The sequence below is a fragment of the Pteropus alecto genome, unplaced genomic scaffold, assembly GCF_000325575.1.
Source record: "Pteropus alecto unplaced genomic scaffold, ASM32557v1 scaffold8, whole genome shotgun sequence".
Lineage (NCBI taxonomy): Eukaryota > Metazoa > Chordata > Mammalia > Chiroptera > Pteropodidae > Pteropus > Pteropus alecto.
This window is the reverse complement of record NW_006494609.1, coordinates 2,177,372-2,202,247: the sequence shown is the minus strand read 5'-3', so window position 1 is coordinate 2,202,247 and position 24,876 is coordinate 2,177,372. Positions and strand designations below refer to the sequence as shown.

Below are 24,876 nucleotides of genomic sequence, written 5' to 3'. Positions count from 1 at the left end.
CTGCTGTCATGAGCTAACATTCAGCAGATAGTAAACAAAATAAATACGTAGTTTAGATAGTGAGAAGTGTGAAAGAGAAAAAGAAAGGTTAAAAGAATGAAATGTCAGGGGTTTGGTAGCAGTTGACAGTTTAGATAGACGGTGACTTCTAAATAAAGACTCAAAGGAAGTGAGGCAGCTAGCCATGAGGATATCTGGAGGAAGAACATTTACAGGCAGAGTGAACTTCAAATGCAAAGGCTTTGAAGCAGGACCACATCAGAAGTGTTAACAAAACACAAGAAGCTGGCTGAGAGAATGAGAGGAGAGTAATAGAAGATGAAATTAGAAAGATAATAGGCCTCATAGGGTATGTATGAAATAGCAGTCAAGAAATTACAGAGGATTTTGGCCTGGGTAACTGAAAGAATGGAGCTATCTGTTATCTGACAAACACAATAGAAGTTAGTTTAGCTGGGGCTGGGGAAGGATATCAGGACTCAGTTTTAAACATGTTAAGCATAAGATGTCTGCCAGACATCCAATGAGAACATTGGGCAACTGAATGTGTGAATCTGGAGTTCAGAGGAGATACCTGGGCTAGGGATAAATATTCAGGAGCCATCAGCATATAGATAGTAAAGTCATTATCTGGAAGAAATAATCTAGGGAGTATGTGAAGATAGAAAAGAAAAGAGATCCAAAAACTGAGTCCTAGAGTATTCCAGCATTTAAAAGCTGGGAACATGAGACTGGGAAGAAGTAGCCGGAAAGACAGGAGGAAATGAAGGGGGAAGAAAGGAACAGTGTCCTAGAAGCCAAATATTAAAGTTGCTTCAAAGAGGAAATAAATCATCCATATCGAAATACTCTGATGGGTCAAGCAAGATGAAGACTGAGAAACAACCTCAGAAATTGGAGATAACAAATATATGCAACTCTTTCAAAAATAATATCTAACTGAATATATAACTCCTTTTTCAAGAAAATGCACATGAAAATGGGACTAAAAAGCTAAAAAAATCATATTTATTGCTGTATAGGGAAATAAATTATAATATCAAAGTTAATAGATTAAGTGTTCTAACATAACACAATTATATACTTTCCATATTTTATGTGCTGCCTAAATAGAGCACCACCAGAAGGACACTTTTTCTTCATACAAAGTCCTGATGAAAATCAAAAAAAGTGTTTTAAGACTACATGTTTATTTACTTAGTAAACTAAAGGAGTATAGCTATATTTTACCAAAGATACGAGACAACAAAATTTATTTTCTAATCTTTAATATGAGATTATTAATATTCACACTGTATAGTTTTTTAGTCACAGTTTTGAACATAGTGATGTCATGCAGTTTTTCAGTCGCAGTTTTGGTACAATGAACATAAAATGCCATTAGGGTTATTCTGCCTTACAAACCTGCTGTTAAATAGGAATACCTATTTATTTTAGAGCCTCTCACCATAGCAGAATAGGTAAGACTACAGTGCTCATGAAGGGAAAGGGGTGGGACGCAAAGTAGCATTGTAATTCAATTATTCATATGGATCAGTTGGCTTCTTTTTGCTTTCTAATCACAAATAAACTATTCCTGGTCATAGGCTGCAGAGTACTATTTGTTACAAGCGGAACTAAAATAAGATGAGTCGAGTACAAAAAAACATGGTACAAATGCCTATACTCTTTCATTTCCATGTATACATCAGACATCATTACTTGATCAAGGTACTCTTGATTTACTATTCATGATAGCTATATGAAGTAGGTAATTATTATAACCCAAGACAGACTCTTTTTCACTGAATTTTGGGACTCTTAATACATTTTCCCGAGTCACCACCAGTTAACCAAAGTTAAAATGTGAGTGAAAACCCATTGCCAGCCCTATATAGAAGGCTATCCATTTTCACTAGTCATATTCATGCTTTTACGAAAAGTATATTATCTGTATTGATAAATACTGTCGCCAGTTTAGTCTCACGTAAGCAAGTTATTACAATTACAGACAAAGCAAAAAGTAAATTGAAACATCTCAAATTGTTTAATGAGTCAATGAAAAACTGGAATAAATTGAGTCATCTTATGTACAGCTCTAATAGTAAACATTTCCTCCCCAGAACTATATAAATTCTGAATGCCAACTTTGAGTAAGGTACTGAGGAAAATGGAGATTTGGAAGATAAAAATAATAATAAGATGTGATGCTTGCCCCCAAGGAGCTCATTATGTAGACAGAACATACTCCTCAATAAATGAATAATATTTCTTGAGCATTTATATGTACCAGGTACTATTCTAAGTCCTTTATATACACTAACTGATTTACTATTCATGATAGCTATATGAAGTAGGTAATTATTATAACCCAAGACAGACTATTATAAATGCTCTCACAGAAGGAGTAATTGGGGGATGGAGATTAGAGACGTCCTTAAAGGGAGAAATAACATTTAAATTCAGCATTCTTAATCTTAATTTTGTTTCTTGTAGTATTTTCCTACAAGAGGAAGGGGATGTTCTCAACGAAAAGCACTGCGTTAACAAGTGCACAAAATCATTAAAAAAAGAATGATGTGTTTGGGTGTGGTTCAAGCTTTTGAAGACTCCGAATACAACATTAAGTTATTTGGTCTTTACTAAGCAAAGGGGAGACATTAAAGGTCTCTGATCTGGAGAAATGATAATGAGAATAATATTTTTAGAAAAAAAAACTCTGGTATCAGTGCTGCAGGTTAACTGAAGAGCAGAAAGAAAAGAGACAAGGAGATCAATTAGGAGGCTATTACAAAGTCTTAAGACAGTGTTTTTCAAACTGTGGGAAATCAATTTAGTGGGTTGTGACAACATTTAAAAAAATAAAATTAAAAAAATATATACTGGAACCTATGCTATTAAATATTGTTTAACCTACTTTATTCCAATTCATATGTAAATTTGATATGTGTATTCATATGAATATATGTGCTGATTCATAAATTTAAATGTATTTCTTATTGTAGAAAGTAGTCAAAAACATTTGATAAATACCATCTAAAGGAGAGATGATTAGGATCCTAATAAAACTGTAGCTCCTGAAAATGGAAAAGCAACAAATTATTTGAGAGCTCTTGCAAAGAATAAATAGGACTTAGTGATGAAATTGGATGTAGGGCTCGAGGGAAGTAAAGCGGGGATATGACAGGCTAAATTATGCAACACCAAAAGATGCATACTCCTAATTCCTGGAACCTATGAATGTTACCTTATATGGGAAAAAAGTACTTTGTAGATGTGATTAAGTTAGGGATCTTAAGATAGGGAGAGAATCCTCAATTATCCAGGTGTTTCCCAACTGCAATCACAGATACCAGCAAAAACGAAAGACTGACAGACAAAAAAAGAGAAGGCAATATGGCCACAGAGGCAGAGATTGGGGTGATGTAATCACCAGCAAAGGAACGTGGCAGCCATAAAAGTCTAGAAGCAGAAAGAACAGATTCTCCCCTTAAGCCTCTGGAGAGTGTATGGCTCTGTCAAAACCTTTATTTTGGCTCTATTAAACTGAGTTCGGACTTCTGACCTTCAGAACTGTGAGGGAATTAATTTCTGTTGTTTTAAGCCACCAAGTTTCAACTGTCATAGGAAACTAACTCAAGGAGTCAGAGGCTTTGCCAACTGGGTAGGTATGTCAATAACAAAGAACAAAAAAAAGGATAGCGAGGAATTAAATTTTAAATATAATAAATACGAAACACAAATCTGACCAAAAATATATAATAAGAAATCTGATTTTTTATTTAAGATATCTCAATTCTAATTCTATAAAAGCTTTAAAATGTCTTTAAAATATGCAAGTCTCATGCATCTGCACTTTTCTTTGGATAATCAAACTTAAGACAGATGGTTTATGTATTCTCTCTGTTATCTGACAATTATTGTGGTTAAAACAGGTGCCAGCTTCTGGATTATGTAGTTTCTCTGGAATATTATTTCTAATAACTAGAAAATCTAAGAACCATCTGTTATCGTGGATCACTTACTTAAGCCATTCAGGTTGGCAATTTTTTCAATGCAGTTTGTAGACAGTGAAAGCTTCCTTTAAAAGAACAAAGGAAAACTTGAATTAATATAAAAAAATGTAAATGGTATATCAGAAATTATTTTTCAAGCATCCAAAGGAGATAATATTTAATAAGTCATATTTCCTTTTGACAATGAATCCTTTTTCCCCCTCAGACATGGCATGTATTCCTTCATTTTGAAATCTTCGTACTTTTTTTCTGATTACAAAAGTTAATATATACTTATTGTAGAAAATTTAAAAAAAACCTTCTTGAGGGCAATTTGGTGTTATTTTTTAAATATTTTAATGCATACATACTTTGATTCAGTAATTCATTTTTAGGAATACATCTTCTTAAAACATAAATAGAAATGCCAAAGATGTGTATATATGTATATATCTATATGTGTATATATGTATATATCTATAGATATATACATATATACATATATATACACACACATACATATATATACATACACACATATAGATTATTGGTTATATTACAGTAATAGCAAAAAAAAATGGGGAAAATCTATAAACATCCATCAACTGAGGAACAAATAATAAGATACTATGCTACCACTAAAACAAATGAGATTAGGCTATAAATGCCAACTTGGGAAGATGTCCGTGATATGTAATTAAGTGTAAAAACCATCTAGCAGAACAATACATTTTATATGACCCTTTTTGTGTAAAAAGCAGAGCTATATATATGCAATTATAGAGATATTTATTTTCTCATACAAATCATTCAGAAATGTATATTGTAAGAAGTCATATGTAATCCTAACTACCCCAGACATTCCTCCAAAGATACTTTCTAGCAGAACAATACATTTTATATGATCCTTTTTGTGTAAAAAGCAGAGCTATATATATGCAATTATAGAGATATTTATTTTCTCATACAAATCATTCAGAAATGTATATTGTAAGAAGTCATATGTAATCCTAACTACCCCAGACATTCCTCCAAAGATACTTTTAATAGTTAGTATATATTTATCTAGATTTTTTCTATACATACTTTAATTACATAAAAACAAATTTTTAAAGGGAGCATAATTACACATTCGTAGTCCTCCTTTCTTGACAAAATGTTTACTAAGTAAATTTCATGCAAAAAAATAATAAAAGCTAATTTTATTAAATTCTTCATGTGTTCCCAGTATTCTAAGTACTTTACGCGTATTATCTATTTTAACCATCACAACAATCCTATGAAATAAGTGTTATTGTTATCCATATTTTACAAATGAGGAAACTGAGGCACAAAGGTGTTAAGCAATTTGCCTAATATTACATAGCCAGAAAGTGGCAGAGCCAAACTTAAAACTCCCAAAATTTGACTCTAGCACACGTGATCACATCCTTTCTGATTTGACGCAAAGGGGAATTAGTCATTGATTTATTTGAAACAGCAAAATCAATTACTGTTCCGTGTAAATTATTGGTCAAATCTGCATATTTTCTAATAATCCCCTCTCGCAAGAATTACTAGTAAAAAATGGAGTTTCTTAAATCTGAGAATATGGTTGGGGGATAGTTTTTTAATTGTTGTTTGGGTAACTTGCCCAAAGAGACTGTTAGGTAAAATAAGAATAGGTTTTCTTTCTAAGCAGTTTCCATGGTACTTCGGTATGGGGTAAAAACCCTTCTCAAATATTTCCCTTTGAAATGCTTTATGATAAAAATCATGCTTTATGATAAAAAGGTATTTGACCACTTTGAAATAATGTTCTTGGAAATCATGCTTTTGAAGCCAAAAAAACATCTAAGGTAGATTTGTACGTAATTCTCTGTGCTTTCATCACAAAGGACAGGTTACACACAATAACTAAATATGTTTGCCTTTCCCTTTAATTTCAAAGACATATTAATTAGTCTAATGCATAGGTTCACAAATATGTGTCTAAGAATCACCCAAGTTGCTCAGTATAAATACAGACTCCTAGGTTTCATCAGCAGATAGTCTGTTTCATAAATGTGGAGTGGGGTTTACCTCCTGCATAAGGAGATTCTTATGTAGGTAGTCAGGGGACCACATTTAGAAAAACAGAGGGTGAAGAAATCAGAAAGAATCCCAAGTGCTTCTATAACATTCCACAGCCTTGATAAGAGATATTGCAGCCTGAGAGCATGGTTACAAGGTGTCATGAGAAAACTGCCACAGAACTCTGCTAAAAAGTGTGCAGAATATTTAGAAAATAGTTAACAGGAATTAATATAGACCTGATACTTAAAAGTCATAGGAAAATAAGATTATAAAATAATAAGTGTAACTTGGTCCCAATTAGAAAGCTCTTTATCAAAATGCTAACGATGGATGTCAAAAGGTGGTGCAATTTTATATCTGGTTGATATAAAATCCCCTTCTTTGTGCTTTTTATATTTTCTAGATGTTTTACAATATTTTTATAATTTGAAAAAATTTTTTAAAAACAATCTCTTAGGCCTCTAGTAAGTATAGTACTGACTTTAGTGGATAATTTTATAAGAGAAAATACTAGATTTTATAACAGAGTAATAATTTTATATTATTTAACTTCTTTCAAGAACAAGGAAATTTCTAGTTTCCTGGCAAATTATAAAAATTATACTGTAAACATATATTGTATTGCACAGGATTACACTATTAAAATCTTATAAACCAATAATCTTTTATGTTTGTTCATTGCCAAAGGGAAATTAATTAAGGAAAAAAAAGTGAAGATCACAGAAAACACTTTTCTAGTTTGTGTATTTATAAAAAGAAGAGAAATTTAACAACAATACTAGAAGGATGAATAAAGACAGGAAAACTTACTCGCAATTAGCAAGCATGGACAAGGATGCATCCATCTTCTCTATAGGGGGAATCTGGGCATAAAGCTTTATCTCTTTGGCTTCGGATGGCTTCTGACTGGTTTTCTCTTCCTGTGACAAAAATTGATTTGGAAGAAAATGATCCCTGATTGTCATGTGGAACTAAAGAAAGCAAGATTTCCCAAGACTTTTCAAAGCAATTATTAGAAGTTAATAATTCTGTGCATTCTTTATGGTTCACTTACTGAAAACATTTACTTACTGGCCCTGATAACTAGGCTTCTACATGGCTGACTCAGATAATTCATCGTTAGGTCCTAACTAAAGGGAAAAATGATGAAAATAAAATAACTTGAATATCTTTAATATTTAAAATCCCTTGCTTCTTCTCTGAAAGAACACCAAATAGAGGATGACCCGGTATCGCGGGAAGCCCCGGAGGCCCAGGGGGCCCTGGGATGGAAGGCTGCAGCAGCTTGCATTGAGGATTTGGCAATGGCGTCCAGAGTAGAAGTTGTGGCCAAGGCCATGGCCAGGGTGAGGCCATGGCTATGGAGCTCGCAGAGGTAAGGCCAAGGACAAGGAGTAGATCCCAGTCATCAAGCTGGGCCACCTGGTCAAGGACATAAAGATCAAGCCCCTGGAGGAGAATCTATCTCTTCTCCCTGCCAATCAAGAAATCTGAGATCATTGACCTTTTCTTGGGGGCATCTCTCAAGGATGAGGTTTTGAAAATTGTGCAGTTGCAAAAGCAGACCCACAGTGGCCAGAAGACTCGGTTCAAGGCATTTGTCGCCATCGGGAACTACAATGGACATGTCTGTTTGGGTGTTGAGTGTTCCAAGGAAGTAGCCACTGCCATCTATAGGGCCATCATCCTGGCTAAGCTCTCCATTGCCCCTGTGAGGCGAAGCTGGGGGAACAAGATCTGCAGCCCCACATCATTCCTTGCAAGATGACTGGCCACTGTGGCTCTGTGCCATGTGCCTCGTCCCTGTCCCCAGGGGCACTGGCATTGTCTCAGCCCCTGTGCCCAAGATGCTGTTGGTAAGCTGGTATCGTGGACGGCTACACCTCAGCCAGGGGCTGCACTGCCACCCTAGGCAACTTTGCCACAGCCACGTTTGATGCCTTCTTTAAGACCTACAGCTATCCCACCCCTGACCCCTGGAAGGAGACCGTGTTTGCCAAGTCTCCCTCGCAGGAATTCACTGACCATCTCGTAATGACCCACACCAGAATTTCTGTGCAGAGGACCCGGGATCCAGCTGTGGCCACCACAGAATTTTATACAAGAAAAATAAAGTGAATTGAGCCTGTTAAAAAATAAAATAAAATCCCTTAAACATCTATCAATCAATAAACAAAAACAAAACGCAATAACAAAAACAATTTCTTGGGAAGAATTCTTGTCCCTAAAACAACCTTTCCTTAAATATCAGATTCAGAACTGTATAATCAACTGTTTTCTTTATTGTCTCATCTATCTTTTTCCATATACAGTTCAGTCTGAGCTAGAACCCCAAAATGCCAAGAATTTTTGAAGATATTCTCTTTGCACCACAGCTGAGGTAAAGACTATTTGTTCTATAATAATTTACTTCTAAATTCTACCTTAGAGTTTAATTTTGGTACTAAGTATGCAATTTAAAATTTAATTACTAGCATACGATACCTAATAATATTTTCTAAGTACCACAATACCTAGAGTTAGTTCTACCTTGCCAACAAAACAGGGAGCTCCTAAAGCTTGACCATTTCCTTTGCCTTCCTATGTTTTCTATAACCTAGTGTAATATAAGACACAAAAGAGGCTTCTTTTAAAAAATCAAATCGTAACATCAATAATAAAAAATATACAATCAATTGAAAGAAAGAGATCTAATACGCATCCGCTCATTAGTTATTTTGTGCCATAAATTTGTAGGTTAGAGGAGGGGAAACTGACACCTAGCAGATTTTCAATAAATGATGAACTCATAATCAGTGAGTGAGCTTGATGTCTTCAAATAATCTTAAAGTCAAAGATTTATGGTCACATTGAAATCTAGAAATAGATTACAAAGACAAACAAAGAAACAAGTCAATCATTTGTTGTTATAAGTAAATCAAATGAAGTTCGAAAATCCAATTCAAGGAAAATCTAAGCCTATTCTATTCTTTTTTTTCTTTAACAAAACACATTTTCTAGCAATCAAACAGAAATGTTTTTTAAATGCAATTAGAGTACAAAGTTTATAAGCACTAAAACAAGAATTCAAATATTTCATTATCTTATCTTCTTCGTCTATTTTCCCTAGATACCAAGTCTCCTGAAAGACTTTTTATTCAAATCCCAGTTACAAAAGCAAAAGATATAATAGTATGCAAAAAGCTATTGATGACATAGACAAATAACTTATCACTGGGCATGGAAATTAAGGAGTTATCTATAAACTCTATGGAAATTTGATCTATAATGCTGAATTAACTGTTCAAACTTTATAGAATGTTTATTAAAATATTGGTTTATATTTAATGCATATTTTTACAATGCAGTTTCCCTTCTAATATTACTATATACTTTAGTATTCTTTCAGCTTTATTGAGATATAACTAACATTATAACTTTGTATAAGTTTAAGGTGTGTGACTGATGGTTTGATACATGTATATATTGTAAAATAATTATCACAATAAGGTTAATTAACACATCCATCACCTCACACAATTATTTGTTTGTGCTAACATTTAAGATCTCTTAGCAACTTGCAAATATATTACAGTATTATTAACTATAGTCATCATGTTGTACATTAAATCCCCAGAATTTATATACCTTATAATTGAAGGTTTGTACCCTTTGACCAACATCGCCCCATTTTCCCCACTCCTCAACCCCTGACAAACACCATTCTACTCTGTTTCTATGAGTTTGGCTCTTTTAGATTCTACATGTAAGTGAGATCATACAATATTTATCTTTCTCTGAGTTATTTCACTTAGGATGATGCTCTCAAAGTTCATCCATTTGCCACAAATGGCAGAATTTCCTTTTTTATGGCTGAATAACATTCCATAGATAGATATTTAGATTGTTTCCAGGTCTTGGCTCTTGTGGATAATGCTGCAGTGAACATGGGGGTACAGATAGCTCTTCAAGATAGTGAACTAATTTTCTTCACATATATATCTACAAGTGGGACTGCTAGATCATATGGTAGTTCTATTTTAAATTTTTTGAGGAACCTCCATACTATTTTTCATAGTGGTTATACGAATTTACATTCCCACCAACAGTACACAGGGTTCCTTTTTTCCACATCCTCGCCAACACTTACCTTTTGTCTTTTTGATCATAGCCATTTTCATAGATATGAGGTGATATCTCATTATGGTTTCCATCTGCATTTCCTTGATGATCAGTGATGGTGAGCATCACTTTAGTATTTGTATTTGAGGTCTTTTCGGTTGTCTATGTGTAATTTTTGTTTGTCCACATTGGATATCTGTTCTAACTTCCAAGAGGCTAAAACCATCATCTGTCTAAAGCCTAGATAATCCACAACACATACCAATCTATCACTTGAAAATGACAAAGTGTAATGATGATAAAGTTGAAAAATAAAATGTACTGTAACACAGAGATTCCAGTCATCCTACAGCAATAAATGAATCAGCCTTTCTATTTAAATTTTAAATTTTCCAGTGGTCAGATTTTTTTAATTGAAATTTTTATTGAGGCATTTGAAGATCCACCTGCAGTTATAAAACATCATAGAGATACCCTGTACATTTTGCCCAGTTTTCTGCAATGGTAACATTTTTAAAACTATAGTATAATATCACCACCAGGATATTAATATTGATACAATCCACCGATTTAAATCAGATTTTCCCAATTTTACCTGTAAGCATTTGTACATATGAGTGTGTTTGTGTGTGTCTATTAAGTTCAATACGACTTTATCATCTGTGTAGGTTCCACCTAGACAGTTAAGATAGCTAAACAGTTCCAATACCACGAAGATCCCTTGTATTGAATGGTCAGTTTTAAATAACTATCCAAAATTTCTCCTTGTATGGTTTCTAAAAGAAGTAAAAACTCATATACTCACCCATCTGGCTAAGGCTTCTTTGATTGTTGTTGCTTTTGCCTTTAAAAGAGAAAGAAAAACAAGGCTGTCTTACTGGTTTAATATGTTGATTCAATTCTCATGCAATAATTATTAGTCTTTATATCTACCATTAAAAAGGTTAATACTTTCTTTGAGACCTTATATGAAAAGAGTGTGTTTTAATTTCCTGAAATCAGAATGATTTATTTAAATACCTCTCAGAAAAATTAAGGAAAGCATGATGTAATGCTCACATACGTCACTCCTACTTGGATTACAAAAACTATATAGCTTTCAACACTTGATATTAAAATATATCTTGTTTCATTGATTTTAAGATCTACATATTCTTTTACATTTTAACATTATTGAAATTTGAATGCAACCAGGAACAATTTACAGTTGGAGTGGCCAGGTGGCAGTGGTAAAGTTTTAGAAAAACATTAACCATTTGATTTCATATACATATATTCCGTTTTATGTTTGCAAAGGAGTACATATAATAAAAGTCTATGTGCCTAAATACATTTTTAAAAACTGTCAATAAGTACAAAATAAAAATTCTAAGTGATAGGAAACTGTCATAGTTTAATTCCAACTTCTTATTTTTCTTTCTTAGAAGAACATAAAATAACGTTGCATCTTATAATTAATAGTATCTTAGATTCAATTTATTATGATATATAAAACTTTAAAGATGAGCAAAGGAAGACATCCTTTGGATTATTATTGTTAGAGTTTATTAAAAAGAAAAGAGAGAACCCCCCCCAAAAAAACAAAAGGAAATTTTTAAAGGTCTATATCATTATGTCTAGAAAGTAAAGACATACTAATAAATAACCCTTGGGTTAAAAGAAAACTATAAATTAAAGTAAAATAATAAAATAAAAGACAAAAATGTCAAAATTTGAGAAATATGTATAACCCTTAAAAGGAAATTTATAGCTACATTTATTTCCTCAGAAGAGAAAAAAAGAGATAGAAAACAAATAAGCTAAGCATTCAAAATATTTGAAAAAGTACATAATTGCAAATCCAAAGAAGGCAGAAGGAAATACAAAGGAAGAAGTCACTGAGAAAAAGAATATAGGGGAAAAGAGATTAATAAAACTAAAAGTTAGTTCTTAAATCTCTGGCAAGCCTGATTGAGCAAAAAAGAGAGATATACAAATTAAAAATATAGACTGAATAAGGAAAAATAACAGATAACAGATTTTAAAAATAAAACATTATAAGCAAATATATGGTAATAAGTTTGAAAACCTAGACAAAGCATGCATTTCTAGAAAAAAAAAAAGAGAAAAGTGCCAAAACTGTCACAGGAATCAGAAAATTTGAATAGACCAATAACTATTTAAAACATTAAAAAGATAATCAATGAGATCTACCTTCCTCCTCCCCTCGTAAAGCTCCAAGCCGAGATAATTTTACAAGTGAGTTCTACCGAGCTTTCAAGGAACAGATACTCTGTTATACAAGTTGTTTCAGAAACCAGAAAAAGAGGGAAAGCCACCAACTTATTTTGAGGCTAGAATAACTTGATGTCATAACCAGATAAGGAGGTCTCTTTACTTCTCAACACAGATTTGAAAAGTCTCAATATAGTATTAGATCTCCAAAGCCAATGGTCATAATGATCACAATCAAAAACGGCTTATCCCAAGAGCATAAGGATTGTTTAACAAAAAAATCTATAAATGTAAATCGTTTATTAATGGATTAAAGGGGGGAATCACATTTATTTCAATAAATGCTGAAAAAGCACTTGATAAAGTTCTACATTTGATATTAAAAGCTTTTAACTAAGAGTTAAAGAGAAATTCTTACTTGATAAAAGCTACATACCAAAAAGCTATAACAAAAACCATACTTAACGGATAAATTTATTCATTTCAGCAAATATTCATTGAGTATCTACTTATGTACGAACATGTATCTACATGCTTAAGATATACCAATGAACAAAACAAAGATCTCTGCCATCATGGAACTTACATCTATTGGCAAGAGATGGATGGTAAGTAATATAATTTAAAAATAAATAAATTATACAATTACTAAAGAAAAGAAAATGCTGAGTTTGGTAAAAGGTATCAGGATACATAAATATGTGTATGGAGGATGTTTATTTTAAATAAGGTGATCAAGGTGAGCCAAACTGGAAAGGTAATGTTAAAAGTATTCTAAGATCCCAAACACATTAAGATGTCTACTATCATTACTATTATTTAACATGATACAAGAGATCTTTATCAATGTGATAATAAGGAGAAATACAAATTGGCATGATTAAAAGGAGGAAATAAAAACACTGTGCAAATGATCATCTATGTAGAAAATACAATAGGATAAACTAACAAATATTCGAACTGGAGTTCAACAAGTGAAGAACATTGTTGACAAAGTAAACAAAAACTGGGAGAAGATATTTTCCATATAAAACCAATAAAAGACTAATATTGACAAAAATAAAAACATGAATAGAAAATTCACAAAAACTAAAATCGAGATGACTAACAAGAATACTATCAAGTATTCAAACTCACTGAAAATCAGAGAAACGCAATGGAGGTTCCATGGAATATGGTGAACATTCTGGACTCTGAAAATCAGAGAACTGCAGAGTAAAACAATGGGATACTAAAATACATCCTCAGATTGGCAAGAGTTAGAAAGTTACAGTGCCTAAATTAAATTAAGATAAATTAAGTATGCATAGACCCTGTGACTCTGCAATGCCACTCCTGGGTTTACTTTTCCAGAAAAATCCTTGTGTGGGTTCATAAAAAGACACATGAGAACACTTCCATGTTGGAAGCAATCTAGGTGTCTAGAAATTGGTTTATAAGGTCACTAGTTCCCTGTAGATAGCAGGAATCTAAAACTGAAAGGCCTAAAGAACCATTGGACATCATTAATAGGTAAAGCTGCCCATATAGAGAGCTTTTATTTGGCTCTAGAAAACTACTGGTAGGTGAGACTTGGGACAAGAACTACCCTAATATCACATTTCTTCAAATATGAAAACTTCATTAATTGAAAATAACATCCTCATTTTATGTACCATTAAGAAAGAAAAGATGCTGCCAATTATATGGCACCTTCATATTTCAGTAATACGAAAATGTGGGGAAAAATGTATCTGAAATAGATTATTTCTGATTTTTCAGAGAAGCCAGAAATCTAGGTTTTGATGTAAAACAGGACCACTTTTAAGACACTAAAATTTAATTTTTTAGAATTAAAAAACTATGTGGGCCTGTATTTCTGGGGGGTCCCAGAACTAACAGTTTGCAGCCTCAGCTAGCTTCATCTAATTACTGGTACTGATTCTCTATTTGAAGATTTTCAATAATTCTCATGGTTAATGCTTTCAGAATTATTTAGACCTGATTATTTATTCACTTGAATATAAACCTAGGTTCCAGAACTTTTTACTTAACTTGGCAGTGGTACTGGCTAAATGACTTGGAATAAAGTATGGAAAGCAGGTGAAAAACTACTTTTGGTTGAGCGTGGGCATGACTTCTTCATCACTTCAATTTCTTGGGCTCAGTCTCTGCCCATTTAAGCAGCACTGGAATCACGAAAGGAAGACAACTACTTATAACTATTCTTCATAAACATCTCCATCCGGCAGGACAATCATATACTTTGATAAATAACTGTGGCTGGGTCTGTAACTAACCAACAACATCCCTTTTCAAACTTCTAGTTGTAGCTGCCAAGTATGTAAGCAAAACAGTGCGCATTTTAAGCAGCAGTTGAGGAGCATCAATAGGTACTTCACTATTGAAAATCATTACTTCACAAAGGTCTTTGATTGGATAGACCGCTTACAGATTTAAAAGCAAAGGCTGCACTTCTCAGTGTGGTGGGGTGCTCTCCAATTTTAGAATAACGGGGTGCATTGTCAAAATCCACATTCCTGAGCCCTCTGGATGATATTAAAACTTCATAATTTGCATTCCAACAAGTTCATAGTACTAAAGCCAACTAAAATCATACTTATGGCATACTGAAATTTGAGAAACATTACCCTAATACATTCTATCAGAGTGGGTTTTACAATGGTACCTAATAACTGCAGTCACAGTCATCCAGAGGCCACCCTGGGCACATCACAGGTTTCGAATACTGCTGCAGTCGGTGTTACACACACACCCCTCATAAACAGCTCCCCCCTCCACCTCGCCAGCGGGGGTAATTACTTCTACGTAAAGAGATATCCTTATTCACACTCTCCCTTCCATCACCTTTCCCACTCAAATCTGCATTTTCTAGAATTTCCTGCTCTTTGCCCACCTCTCCTTTCTTTGCCAAAATCCCTCAACATTAAGCCAACCTCTGATCCTCCCCAGGCCGCCCTCACCCCTGACCACCCGGTGCCAGGGCTTCTCTTTCACCCAGGCCTCTGACTCCACGGGGTCAGCATCCGCTACCCGCTCCCTTCCGCTGTCCGAGGACACCCTCCGCCCTTCCAGCCCTAAACACTCCACAGTCACCCTTTCCATTTCTAATCTCTTCTCAGCTTTGGCTACGAGGCCTGGAAGGTACTCACCATTCTGGCGGTTGCTACTGTCACTGCTCTGGTTGCTAGGGCCCGCGGGGGTCAGTGCGCGTGCGCACTTCTTGGCGTTCGCGGATCCCTATCCCAGGAGCGGTCCTTTTTCTCCGCCCTCAAGGTGGGGCGAGCGGGGCATTGTGGGACTGCTTGGCGGCCGCTGGGGTCCTCCTGCTCCGCTGCCATTCGCTCCCCAGGGGCTGCAGCGTGGCGCTCAGGATTTGAGATCGTAACCGCGCAGAGTGGTCAGATGTGCTTTACCTTACCGAAAGCAATTTCAGCTAATCTGGAATGACGTCCTGCCGAAAGTTTAAAACTGTAAAACTTCCCTATTACAATCTCCTTTCCCATAAAAGAATTTGTAAAATTGTTTCCCTGCAGATTGCCCTTCCGCCTCTTCTCTAGATGCCCGGAGCTAAATTAGGCCGACTTTCTTCAGTTACCTGTCCCAAGCCCCTCCAGGGAGCCAGAGGCAGCTGAAAACAGAAAATAGGTTTCACATAATGGAGATGTCTTTTTACCCCCAACTTTCAAATTAGCCAAAACATGTAAATATATAGAGAGAGATATAGATATAGATATAGATATAGATATAGATATGATAATGAAGTACGAAAACTTCATTAATTGAAAATAACATCCTCATTTTATATATATTCAGGTGCTAGGGATAAGGAGAAATAGAACACATGTATACGCTGTCTATAACTGATAGCCTTTATGGGAGGACAGTTGGCAATATGTATTAAATGCTTTAAAAACTTTGCACCTCTGTGACCCAGCAGTTCCACTTCTAGGACTTCATCTTGAAGAAATAATCACACAAGTGTACAGAGATATATGTTCGAAGTTTTAATAGCAAGAAGAGAGAAATCCAAATGTCAACAAAAAAGAATTGGTATTATTGAACAGCTAAACAATGAAAGAATATACTACCATTAAAAATGTTGCTGAAATGCTAAGAGAGAAGGCATTTGAAAAATGCAAAGCAAAGGGCTTGCAGAAATGACCTACTCAGCCAGTTAAAGTCCATTCCTAACTGTCCTCTCCCCACCTCCAGGACTAGCTAACATGTTTTCCCATAGCTTCCTCCCCCAGCTCAAGGACTCTCCAGCTTAAATCTGTTGATTCATGGCTTTCCAACCAACTAATGTTCTTCCTTATCTCTGTAGCTGTGTAGGAACAGTAAGACTGTATAAAACTGCCTGTTATGTTACAATTGGGGCTCAGCTTTTGGATAGGAATTGGCTGAGCAGGTGCTGGCATTAATAAGTGCTGCTTCCTGCTTATAGCTTCAGTATCCTGTCTCTCTGTTCAAGAATCCTATAACAGTGCTGATAATGCCAAGGTCGCGGATTCTACAAGACAACCTGTGAGACCAGTGGTCTGGAAATTCTCCCCCATTGCAGCTCCCCATCTGAAGCTCCCCGTCCCCATCCTGAGTCGTGAGGCACACATGAAGACTCAAAGGAATCACGCGCCCCTTGCATGGACACTGCAGAGGTATATAAACTGTAATAAATCTAACTGAAGCGAGTTTGTGCTTGGTGTTATTAACCCCACACACTCCGCTGGCCAGTAAATTCTCCTTCCTCTAACAAAGTTGTTTGAGCGTCCAATTTCCTCCATCGGGTGTCGCTTCCTGCAGCAATGCAACTATTCACATGCAAAGATAATCATGATGTGTTAATTTAAAATGCAAGTTACCCCCCAAAATGGTGTGATCCTCTTAAAAATTACATATAGTGTTGGTGGTGGCTCTATAGTGTAGTGGTTAGCACATATGCTTTACACGCAGAAGGTCCTGGGTTCACACCCTAGGTGGAGCCATGGACTGTGGGCCTGGCCCTCCTAGCCCGCTGGTGCACCAGGCCCTGGGTTCGGAGGAGATGCCCCGCCTTCAGAGATCCAGTTTTTAAGTGGGAAACGGCAACATCCATAGGTTGGGGTGGAAGGAGGGGGGAATTAAAGAGGGAAAATAAATTATACATAGTGCACACATATATACAAAAGAAAACTAAAAGAATATAATGAAGGTTTAGCGTTTGTTACAGACTGAACTCTGTCCCTTTAACATTCATATGTTGAAGCCCTAACCACCAATATGGCTGTATTTGGAGACGGAGCCTTTACACAGGTAATTGCAGTTAAACAAGGTCATAAGAGTAGTGCCCTAATCCAACAGGACTGGTGCCCTTAGAAGAAGATGAACAGGTACCTTGAGTCGTTTGCACAGAGGAAAGGCCATGTGAAGACACAGTGAGAAGATGGTCATCTGCAAGCCAAGAAGAGAGGCCTCGCCCAAAACCAACCCTGTTGGCACCTTGATCATGGACTTCTAAGCCCCAGAACCGTGAGAAAATAAATTTGAGAAAATAAATTTCTGTTGTTTAAGCTACCCAGTCTGTGGTATTTTGTTATGGTAACCTGAGCAGACTAATACAATGTTCACTTGGCCTGTCTATTTTTTGATTGTTCTATAATGTGGATGTTTTAAATTTTGTAATAAGAAATAAATTTTATTTTGAGAAGGTAATTTAATCACATTTATAAAACTTGGAAAAGGTCAAGTTATTGAAGAAAATAAAAATGTATATTCATAATATACCCAACTTTTGTTCTTGTAGTATTTTTTCAGATCTCCACACCTCCGCACCTCTCTGAACCAAAATTCTTCCTTATCCGCCAAAATCTTTACCACTTTTGTTGATGTGGCTATAATGGGAATCTAATGCTTAAAAATATCTCAATTCAGCAGAGCATTCCTTTTACTCAACTTTGGATTACACCATAAAAAATTGATATTAATGATGAAATATCGTTAATAAATAGTTCTATCTTCATGCTCACTCAGAACATTACTTCTACTTCCTCCTTGTCATGCAGTAGTAAACTTTGATGACTAAATACGTTTTATATACCATTATATAAACATCTAATTCCACACATATTTTTAAAGTTTAGAATCAAAACTCAGAACTTCAGCTAAAATTATTTTAATAAGTTCAGTCTCACCCTACAAATTGTAATTAAATTTTTGGTAGGGGTGGTAGAAGGGTAGAAGGGATGATCTGTCTTTCAGTTAATTACACTGTCTACATGGGACTAGAACTTGGAATTTGCCTATTTTTAAATATATTTTTGAAACAAAGTATAAAGAAAAGATTTTTAAAGTACAAATACAGAGGTAAGGAAACTATAAAAAATAAGAGTATTTCTCAGTAATTGGTTGCCATTTTTAAAGCAGTATCTTAGGATTTCTAACTTTTTTTAAAGATCCTAGAACAGTTGGCAACTAGAAAAAAAATCAAAATCTGATTAACAGTAGAAAGGATTCTATGGCTTCAGTCTACACCAGTTAGCCTCCAAGTCATCTTGTTAGAATTTATTCCAGCCTCCGGCTATTAGGAGCAAATTATCATAGCCCAATTGTTCCTCATCATAAAACCAGGGGCCTATATTCATGTATTCACCTTGTTCAAAATAGTTTTTAAAACTCTGAGACAGGTATAGCAAACTAATTATTATTTACCAATTTTTTTAAATCTTTGAAAGTACAGAGGGCGACAGGGAGGGTAGGTGTGAATAGTGAGTAAATGGTAGATTGAAAATTGGTTTTCACTTAGCAGTTACCTTGAATTCAAGTTCAAACAAACCAAACATGAGAGACATGAATAATACCAAAGCTACAGGCTCTCATGAACTTGAAGCGAGTATTTTTACTTCTTTAAAAGCTTGCAGATGCCATGAGGGAGTCTAGATCTCAGTCGTCATTTGTCAAAAATATTCAATCTGTCCCCTGATTTTTTCTGAGCATATTCTAAATTTAACTCTCTAGTCTGTAAGCCTTTACCCTAGACGCAAATGCAAAATCTCCAGGATCTTCTTCCAAGACTCAGTCTCAGCAGCAACATGAGCTTTGAGCTGCCCACCTCCCAAAGCAGGCACCCCCAATACTGTATCCAGGGCTACAGAGAAAAAAGGCTGTAAGGAGGATCTAGTCTGTGGCCAGTATTAGGATAGCTTAAAAGAGTGAAATTTATCTACCCATGTTCTGTGAGGTGCTTCCCAGCTATGTTAGCATAAACAGGGCTCTTCCAATGCCTGTCATCTTTTCCAACAATAAAAAGAAAATGAGCAGTGGCTTTTTCTAGGGGGCTACATCTATCTTGATAAGTTGGATCCCAGGGGTCCTCGAGTGCTTCTTTAACATCATATACTCTTGAATCAGTAGCAGATATTTAGTTTAGGTTAAAAAGCAGTCCTGGCAGGATTAATCTACCATATGTAAGCTGAGATGCAGCCATTGATGCTTACAACTGCAACTAAGTTTGGGAGGAAGCTAGCCATGGAAATTGCCAACTCTGCCCTTTTGCCAGAGCCAATCACGCCAATGTTTGGACCTTTGACCTGAAGACTGAACAAAAAGAAGACAAACAAGAAGAAAGAGCAAGAAAAAAAAAAGTATGATTGTTAATGGGGTCACAAAGCCCTCAATATAAAGAAAAGTATTGTATGTATTTATCAGATAGCTTACTCATTCATTCGTTAATGCACTCAAATAGTTATAGATATTTTCCAACACATTAGCACCACTTTATTCACTCTCTCCCAGCCCTAATGATTTCATTTTAAACACATTTCTCTTTAGCATTCCTCTTACCTTTGGGTGATTTTACACAAATTTAGCTGCCTCCTCAAAGTAATCTAAATTTAAGTCCTTCATGATTGGTAGTAGATCTTCATAGCCAAAAAATGGCAAAGCCAGAGTAGTAAAACCTCGACAAGCCAGGAGACTCGCTCAAGATCATTTAACCTTCCATCACCAAACATATCAATCACACCAGGAAAAGGACCATCTCCTATAAACTGGGAAAGGGGATTAAACATTTAATGGACTATGGTATCCAGCTAACATTTTCTAAATCAAATTTTAATTACATAATTTATATATTTTTTTTCTTAAACATCCACCTACTTGCTTTGAAAAGAAAACATTTGTTTTGGTTGAAATAGGTTTATTGTTGTGGTTGAAATAGACACTTGTTTAGGATATTTTGAAGCCATATATATAAAAATGTTTTTATATTTTTCCTCCATGAGAAAATCACTGGGAAATAGAAAAAAATTAGCAATGAAGATATGGAATGTGTTTTGAAGTATAAATCTAAGCAAATAGTTCTGTAGGCTTTGAGTTATGAAAGTATAACATCTCATTAAAAAAAGACAACCAACTTTAAAATGCCTTTTTACTTCTCAATGATCTGAAGATACAATCAGAGTCACCAAAATCTATAATTAAACAAAGTTTAAACTATTCTAAAGGTTTGAGGAAGGTGTACTATAAAGTGAACAATATGTATAGTAAAATATCAAACTAATATCCTCCTACCGTTGGTCTGCTATTTCTCTTTCAACATTCCTTTTGGAGATTATTTTATTCATTCACCACTCCAAGTGAATAACTTCTCAGCCTCCTGCTATTTTTCAGAAATATGCTTCTGTGTTATTCCAATTAAAAGTGCCAGATAAGAACAGAATAAAATGTGAGAGCATTAAGATAGAAGCTAAATTAAGAGATCTAAAATTCCAATTCCAGATGCCATTTCTAAATTTTCAAATCTAGAAACAAGTTAGGCCACATCTAGTTATCAAAGTGAAAGCTAGGGTGTACATGTTAAGGCAGTGATTTTTATGAGGTGATTTTCTTAACATGCAAATATCTCTGCATACCTTGATGTTCTTTTTAAAATTAGATAAATCTCCAGCATTTCTGCATTCAAGATTAGTTTCAGAAAGCCTAATGCAAGCCATGAAAAAGACTTAACGTACAGACCCTCAAATTATTCTGATAATAGTTTTCCAACCACAGGCTTCAAAATACTAATCTGATTACCACGTTAAGATGACTGAGGATTCATTAAGATGTTTTAATTAAGTAATTTAATTCCCAGTGTGTAAATCTGCTAGGATCTTCTTCTTGTTGTTGTTTTTAATCACCCTTCCCCCAAAATCTCTCATTTGGAGGATTCTTACTTGTTCCTAAAGATCCTGAAGCTGAGAGTAGCAGGTAAACCATACTGGGCAAACCAGACTGGGCTTTTAAAAATAAAAAAAACCTAATTATTTCACTCATTGTTTCACTCACTCAGCTTGTGCTTATGAAGGTCAGAGTTTGGAGCTCAGAAAGTTTTACTACACCCCGATTTTAGCATCACCTAACCTAGCTGTGTGGTTTGGTTAAAACTCTTTAGGCCCCAGTTTCCTCATTTATATATAAAAAAGTTGTTCTTTGATCTATGAAATGAGCAATGAAACAGTTTCGATCATCATGGTGAAGGTCTCCAAGGTATTAGAGATGTTGGATAACAACAAAAATATCATCTTTATCCTAATAGAAAGTCGGTATAAAAGAATTAACAATATAATAGGATTTCAATCACTTTGGAGCTTGAACAGATAAAAATGAAAGAGATTTGTAACCACTGTTCTCATCATTGTTACAAGAAATAATAATGGAAAAAAATTAACACAAAGCTCTGCCTACTAGAGATAAGCCAAAAGTATTTAACGCTAGAAAATTTACAGCAATTTTATACTTTGTACAGCAAACCCGAAAGGTGTATACTTCACAAGGAATAGTGTCTGCAGCACTAGGAATTTGGAAGGTGGGCAGGTGGGAGAAGAGAGGTACCAAGCAGATCAAATTTAAATCCCAGTCATCGTTTAGGGGAATGAATATCGCCACTTAGGCGACAAAATAAAAGAATTAAGGTGCTCGCTTTGTTTTCAGATGACAAATTAAGCTAGCAAAGCAATCCAGTTTTTATAACTCTATTATTCCCTAAAGCCACTACAAGGCCCTCTAAGGGGAAAGGCCCATGCACCTGGGGGCAGCAGGAAGACGCCCCGCAGGCGGCGGGTTTGCAGCCAATAGCGGCGCAGCTCGGGCCTGGAGAACCAGCGCTGCACCTGAGCGCAGGCCAGCGCCGGATCCAGCGGCACCGCCCGCTGCTGGGGAGCTTGGTGGACGGTCACCTCCACTTTGAGAAGGGTTTTCATCATGCCCCTCAACATCTGGCTGAGGCAGTGATCCTCCGAGCCGGCTGGCGTGAGGCTCCACGGGAGCCCCATGGGCTCCACACTCGTGAAGTCGCTTCCCAGAGCCTGGTCCCTGGCCAGATCCAGTCCCCGCGGCGGTCCGCCTGATATTCGGCCAGCGAGTGGAAGCTAACAGCCGATGCCCGCAGTCACCCGCTCCCTGGGGCCTAAGCCTTCCACTTTAATATCCAGGAGCTCATCGGCCAGCCCAGCCTTGGGCGTGATGGTCAAGGTCGCGGCCTTTTGGGAAAAATGGGACGATGTGGACAGAGACCTCCGAAGCCGAAAGGATTTCCCAGGGGTTCGGAGCGCGGCCGGAGCCGCCCGCCACATGGCTCCGGGATATTCGGGGCTTTGATTCGAGCCAAAGAGACGAGGCCTGGAGCCTGCCAGACGGAGAGTTAGGTCTACGGGACAGGTCGCCGCAGGGCAGGCCAAGGCTGGGAGGAGTCGGGCAAGGCAGGCGGAAGAGGAGAGACAAGGGAGGGGCGGGGGCCCGCGGGGCAAAAGCAGGCGGGACGGGCAAGAGGTCCTGGGCTGGTCTCTGGGGCGCCGCTCAGGCTGACAAGATGGTGCGACCTGGGAGGGCCCTTGGGTCGGTCGCGCTTTTGGAGGTCCTGTGGTGGGTCCGCCTGAAAAAGGTAGGAGCTCATCCCGAACCTACCACTCGACGTAACTGGAATAAGTTAATGATTTCTGATGAAGAATGCCAGCCGGTCGCCTTCGCTAGAGAAATCTCTCACTGGCCACCAGAGGACACTGTTCCCTAAACCTGGTGAAAGGAAGCTATGTGTACTAGGCTCCTTTCCTTCTTTGAAACTGCTTTTGCCTGGGATTAAGAAAGACTATCAAGGTTAACGTTTACACGTATCAGACGAGGCAGCACTACTGATGTACACATTGTGGAAATAATCTCTATTGTCCTGTGGCCTGGAATAAGTATCAGTGTATATTTTTATATGTAGAAAAAAGTTTACATTATGCGACTTTTTTTTTTTAAGAAAAGACTTTGAACACCTCAAATAAAACCATATTTTTCCATTCATACAAATATTTATATGTACATGCATCAAAATAGTTCTAGAAGGGTACACTTTAAGTTGGTAACAGTAGTTACTCCTGGGAGAAGTCTGGGATTGGGTAATAAGAGGATTTTTAATTTTATCTATTACTTGAACCTTTTATGATGGAGAATGTATTGATATATGTAAGATTTGTTTGCTACCATAGAATTCTATCTTAATTAAAATGAGGTTAATTAATTCAGGTGAAATATTCTATTCATTCTATTAAATTGCTATCAAACAAGAAAGATGCATATATAAATCTTGAATATTTTTGGAATCAATTTCATTTTAAAATATCTTATCCTGCTTATTCCATAAATAACATTATAATTGTCATGTATACTAATTTGTGTATTGAAAATATTTGCCACTGAAAGCATATAGTCACTGGACCAAGAATTTCCTGTTGAGAGCCATACAACAACCCTACCTTCTTTGAAAAGTACTTGTTAAAGTCCCTGAGAATATATATGGCTAACAATCAGTTTTGGAAAAACTGATCAAGATATTTTGACTTCTGCCCCCACAAACCATCATTATAGTGGCCATGAATATTGGATTTAGTGCATCTCTGCATGCACTACCTGAAAAGATAGAATATCTTCCATAGCTTTCTTTTTAAATTTTTATTTTTTAATTTTTAAAATTTGTTTCAAGTATATAGTACATTGGTTAGACATCTATATAGTTAGTAAGAATGATCCCACCAATTGCTCACTCCCTCCCTGACCCTCTACTTACCCAATGTATTAACGCTAATTGCATTTCCTATGCCGTGCTCCCCATCCCCATGACCATCCATCAGCTACTAATTCGTACTTCTTTAACCTTTCACCCCATTCTCCCAGCCCCCCAAACTGCCCACCCTTCTATTTATCACCAAATTATCCACTATATTTGCGAGTCTGTTTTTGATTAGTTCGTTCTTTTTATTCTTTAAATTCTGCATATAAGTAAAATCATACAGTTTATCTTTCTCTGTCTGACTTAAATACCTTCTAGGTCCATGAAAGCAATATCTTTTTCCATCCCCTTCCTTTTTATATGTAGGGGTCTTGTTTTCTTATCCTTTCAGCTACTCTATCTTTTGGTTGGAGCACTTAATTCTTTTCCATTTAAGGTACTCATTGATAGGAATGTAGTTGTTACCATTCTTTATTCCTGTTTTTGATTCATGTCTTTTCTTCTTAAAGAGGTCCCTCCAACACT

The 24,876-nt window shown here is 36.1% G+C and overlaps 1 protein-coding gene across 3 annotated transcripts in view; it reads right to left on the bottom strand.

Moving 5' to 3' along the window:
* Nucleotides 1-15,605, bottom strand: part of DNAL1 (dynein axonemal light chain 1) — a 37,228-nt gene extending 21,623 nt beyond the window's left edge. The window contains exons 1-5 of one of the 3 annotated variants that reach the window (XM_025042075.1): nt 15,497-15,545; nt 10,936-10,974; nt 8,055-8,154; nt 6,840-6,949; nt 4,005-4,060 (exon numbers count right to left, since the gene is read on the bottom strand). In XM_025042075.1, the coding sequence (XP_024897843.1) occupies nt 4,005-4,060; nt 6,840-6,949; nt 8,055-8,057 (169 nt within the window). In that variant the 5' untranslated portion in view covers nt 8,058-8,154; nt 10,936-10,974; nt 15,497-15,545. Of the gene's footprint in view, nt 1-4,004; nt 4,061-6,839; nt 6,950-8,054; nt 8,155-10,935; nt 10,975-13,481; nt 13,501-15,496 lie in introns of those variants that run through there. The other 2 variants (XM_015599749.2, XM_006925428.3) reach the window with 2 other exon arrangements.
* Nucleotides 15,606-24,876: the final 9,271 nt, after the last annotated feature.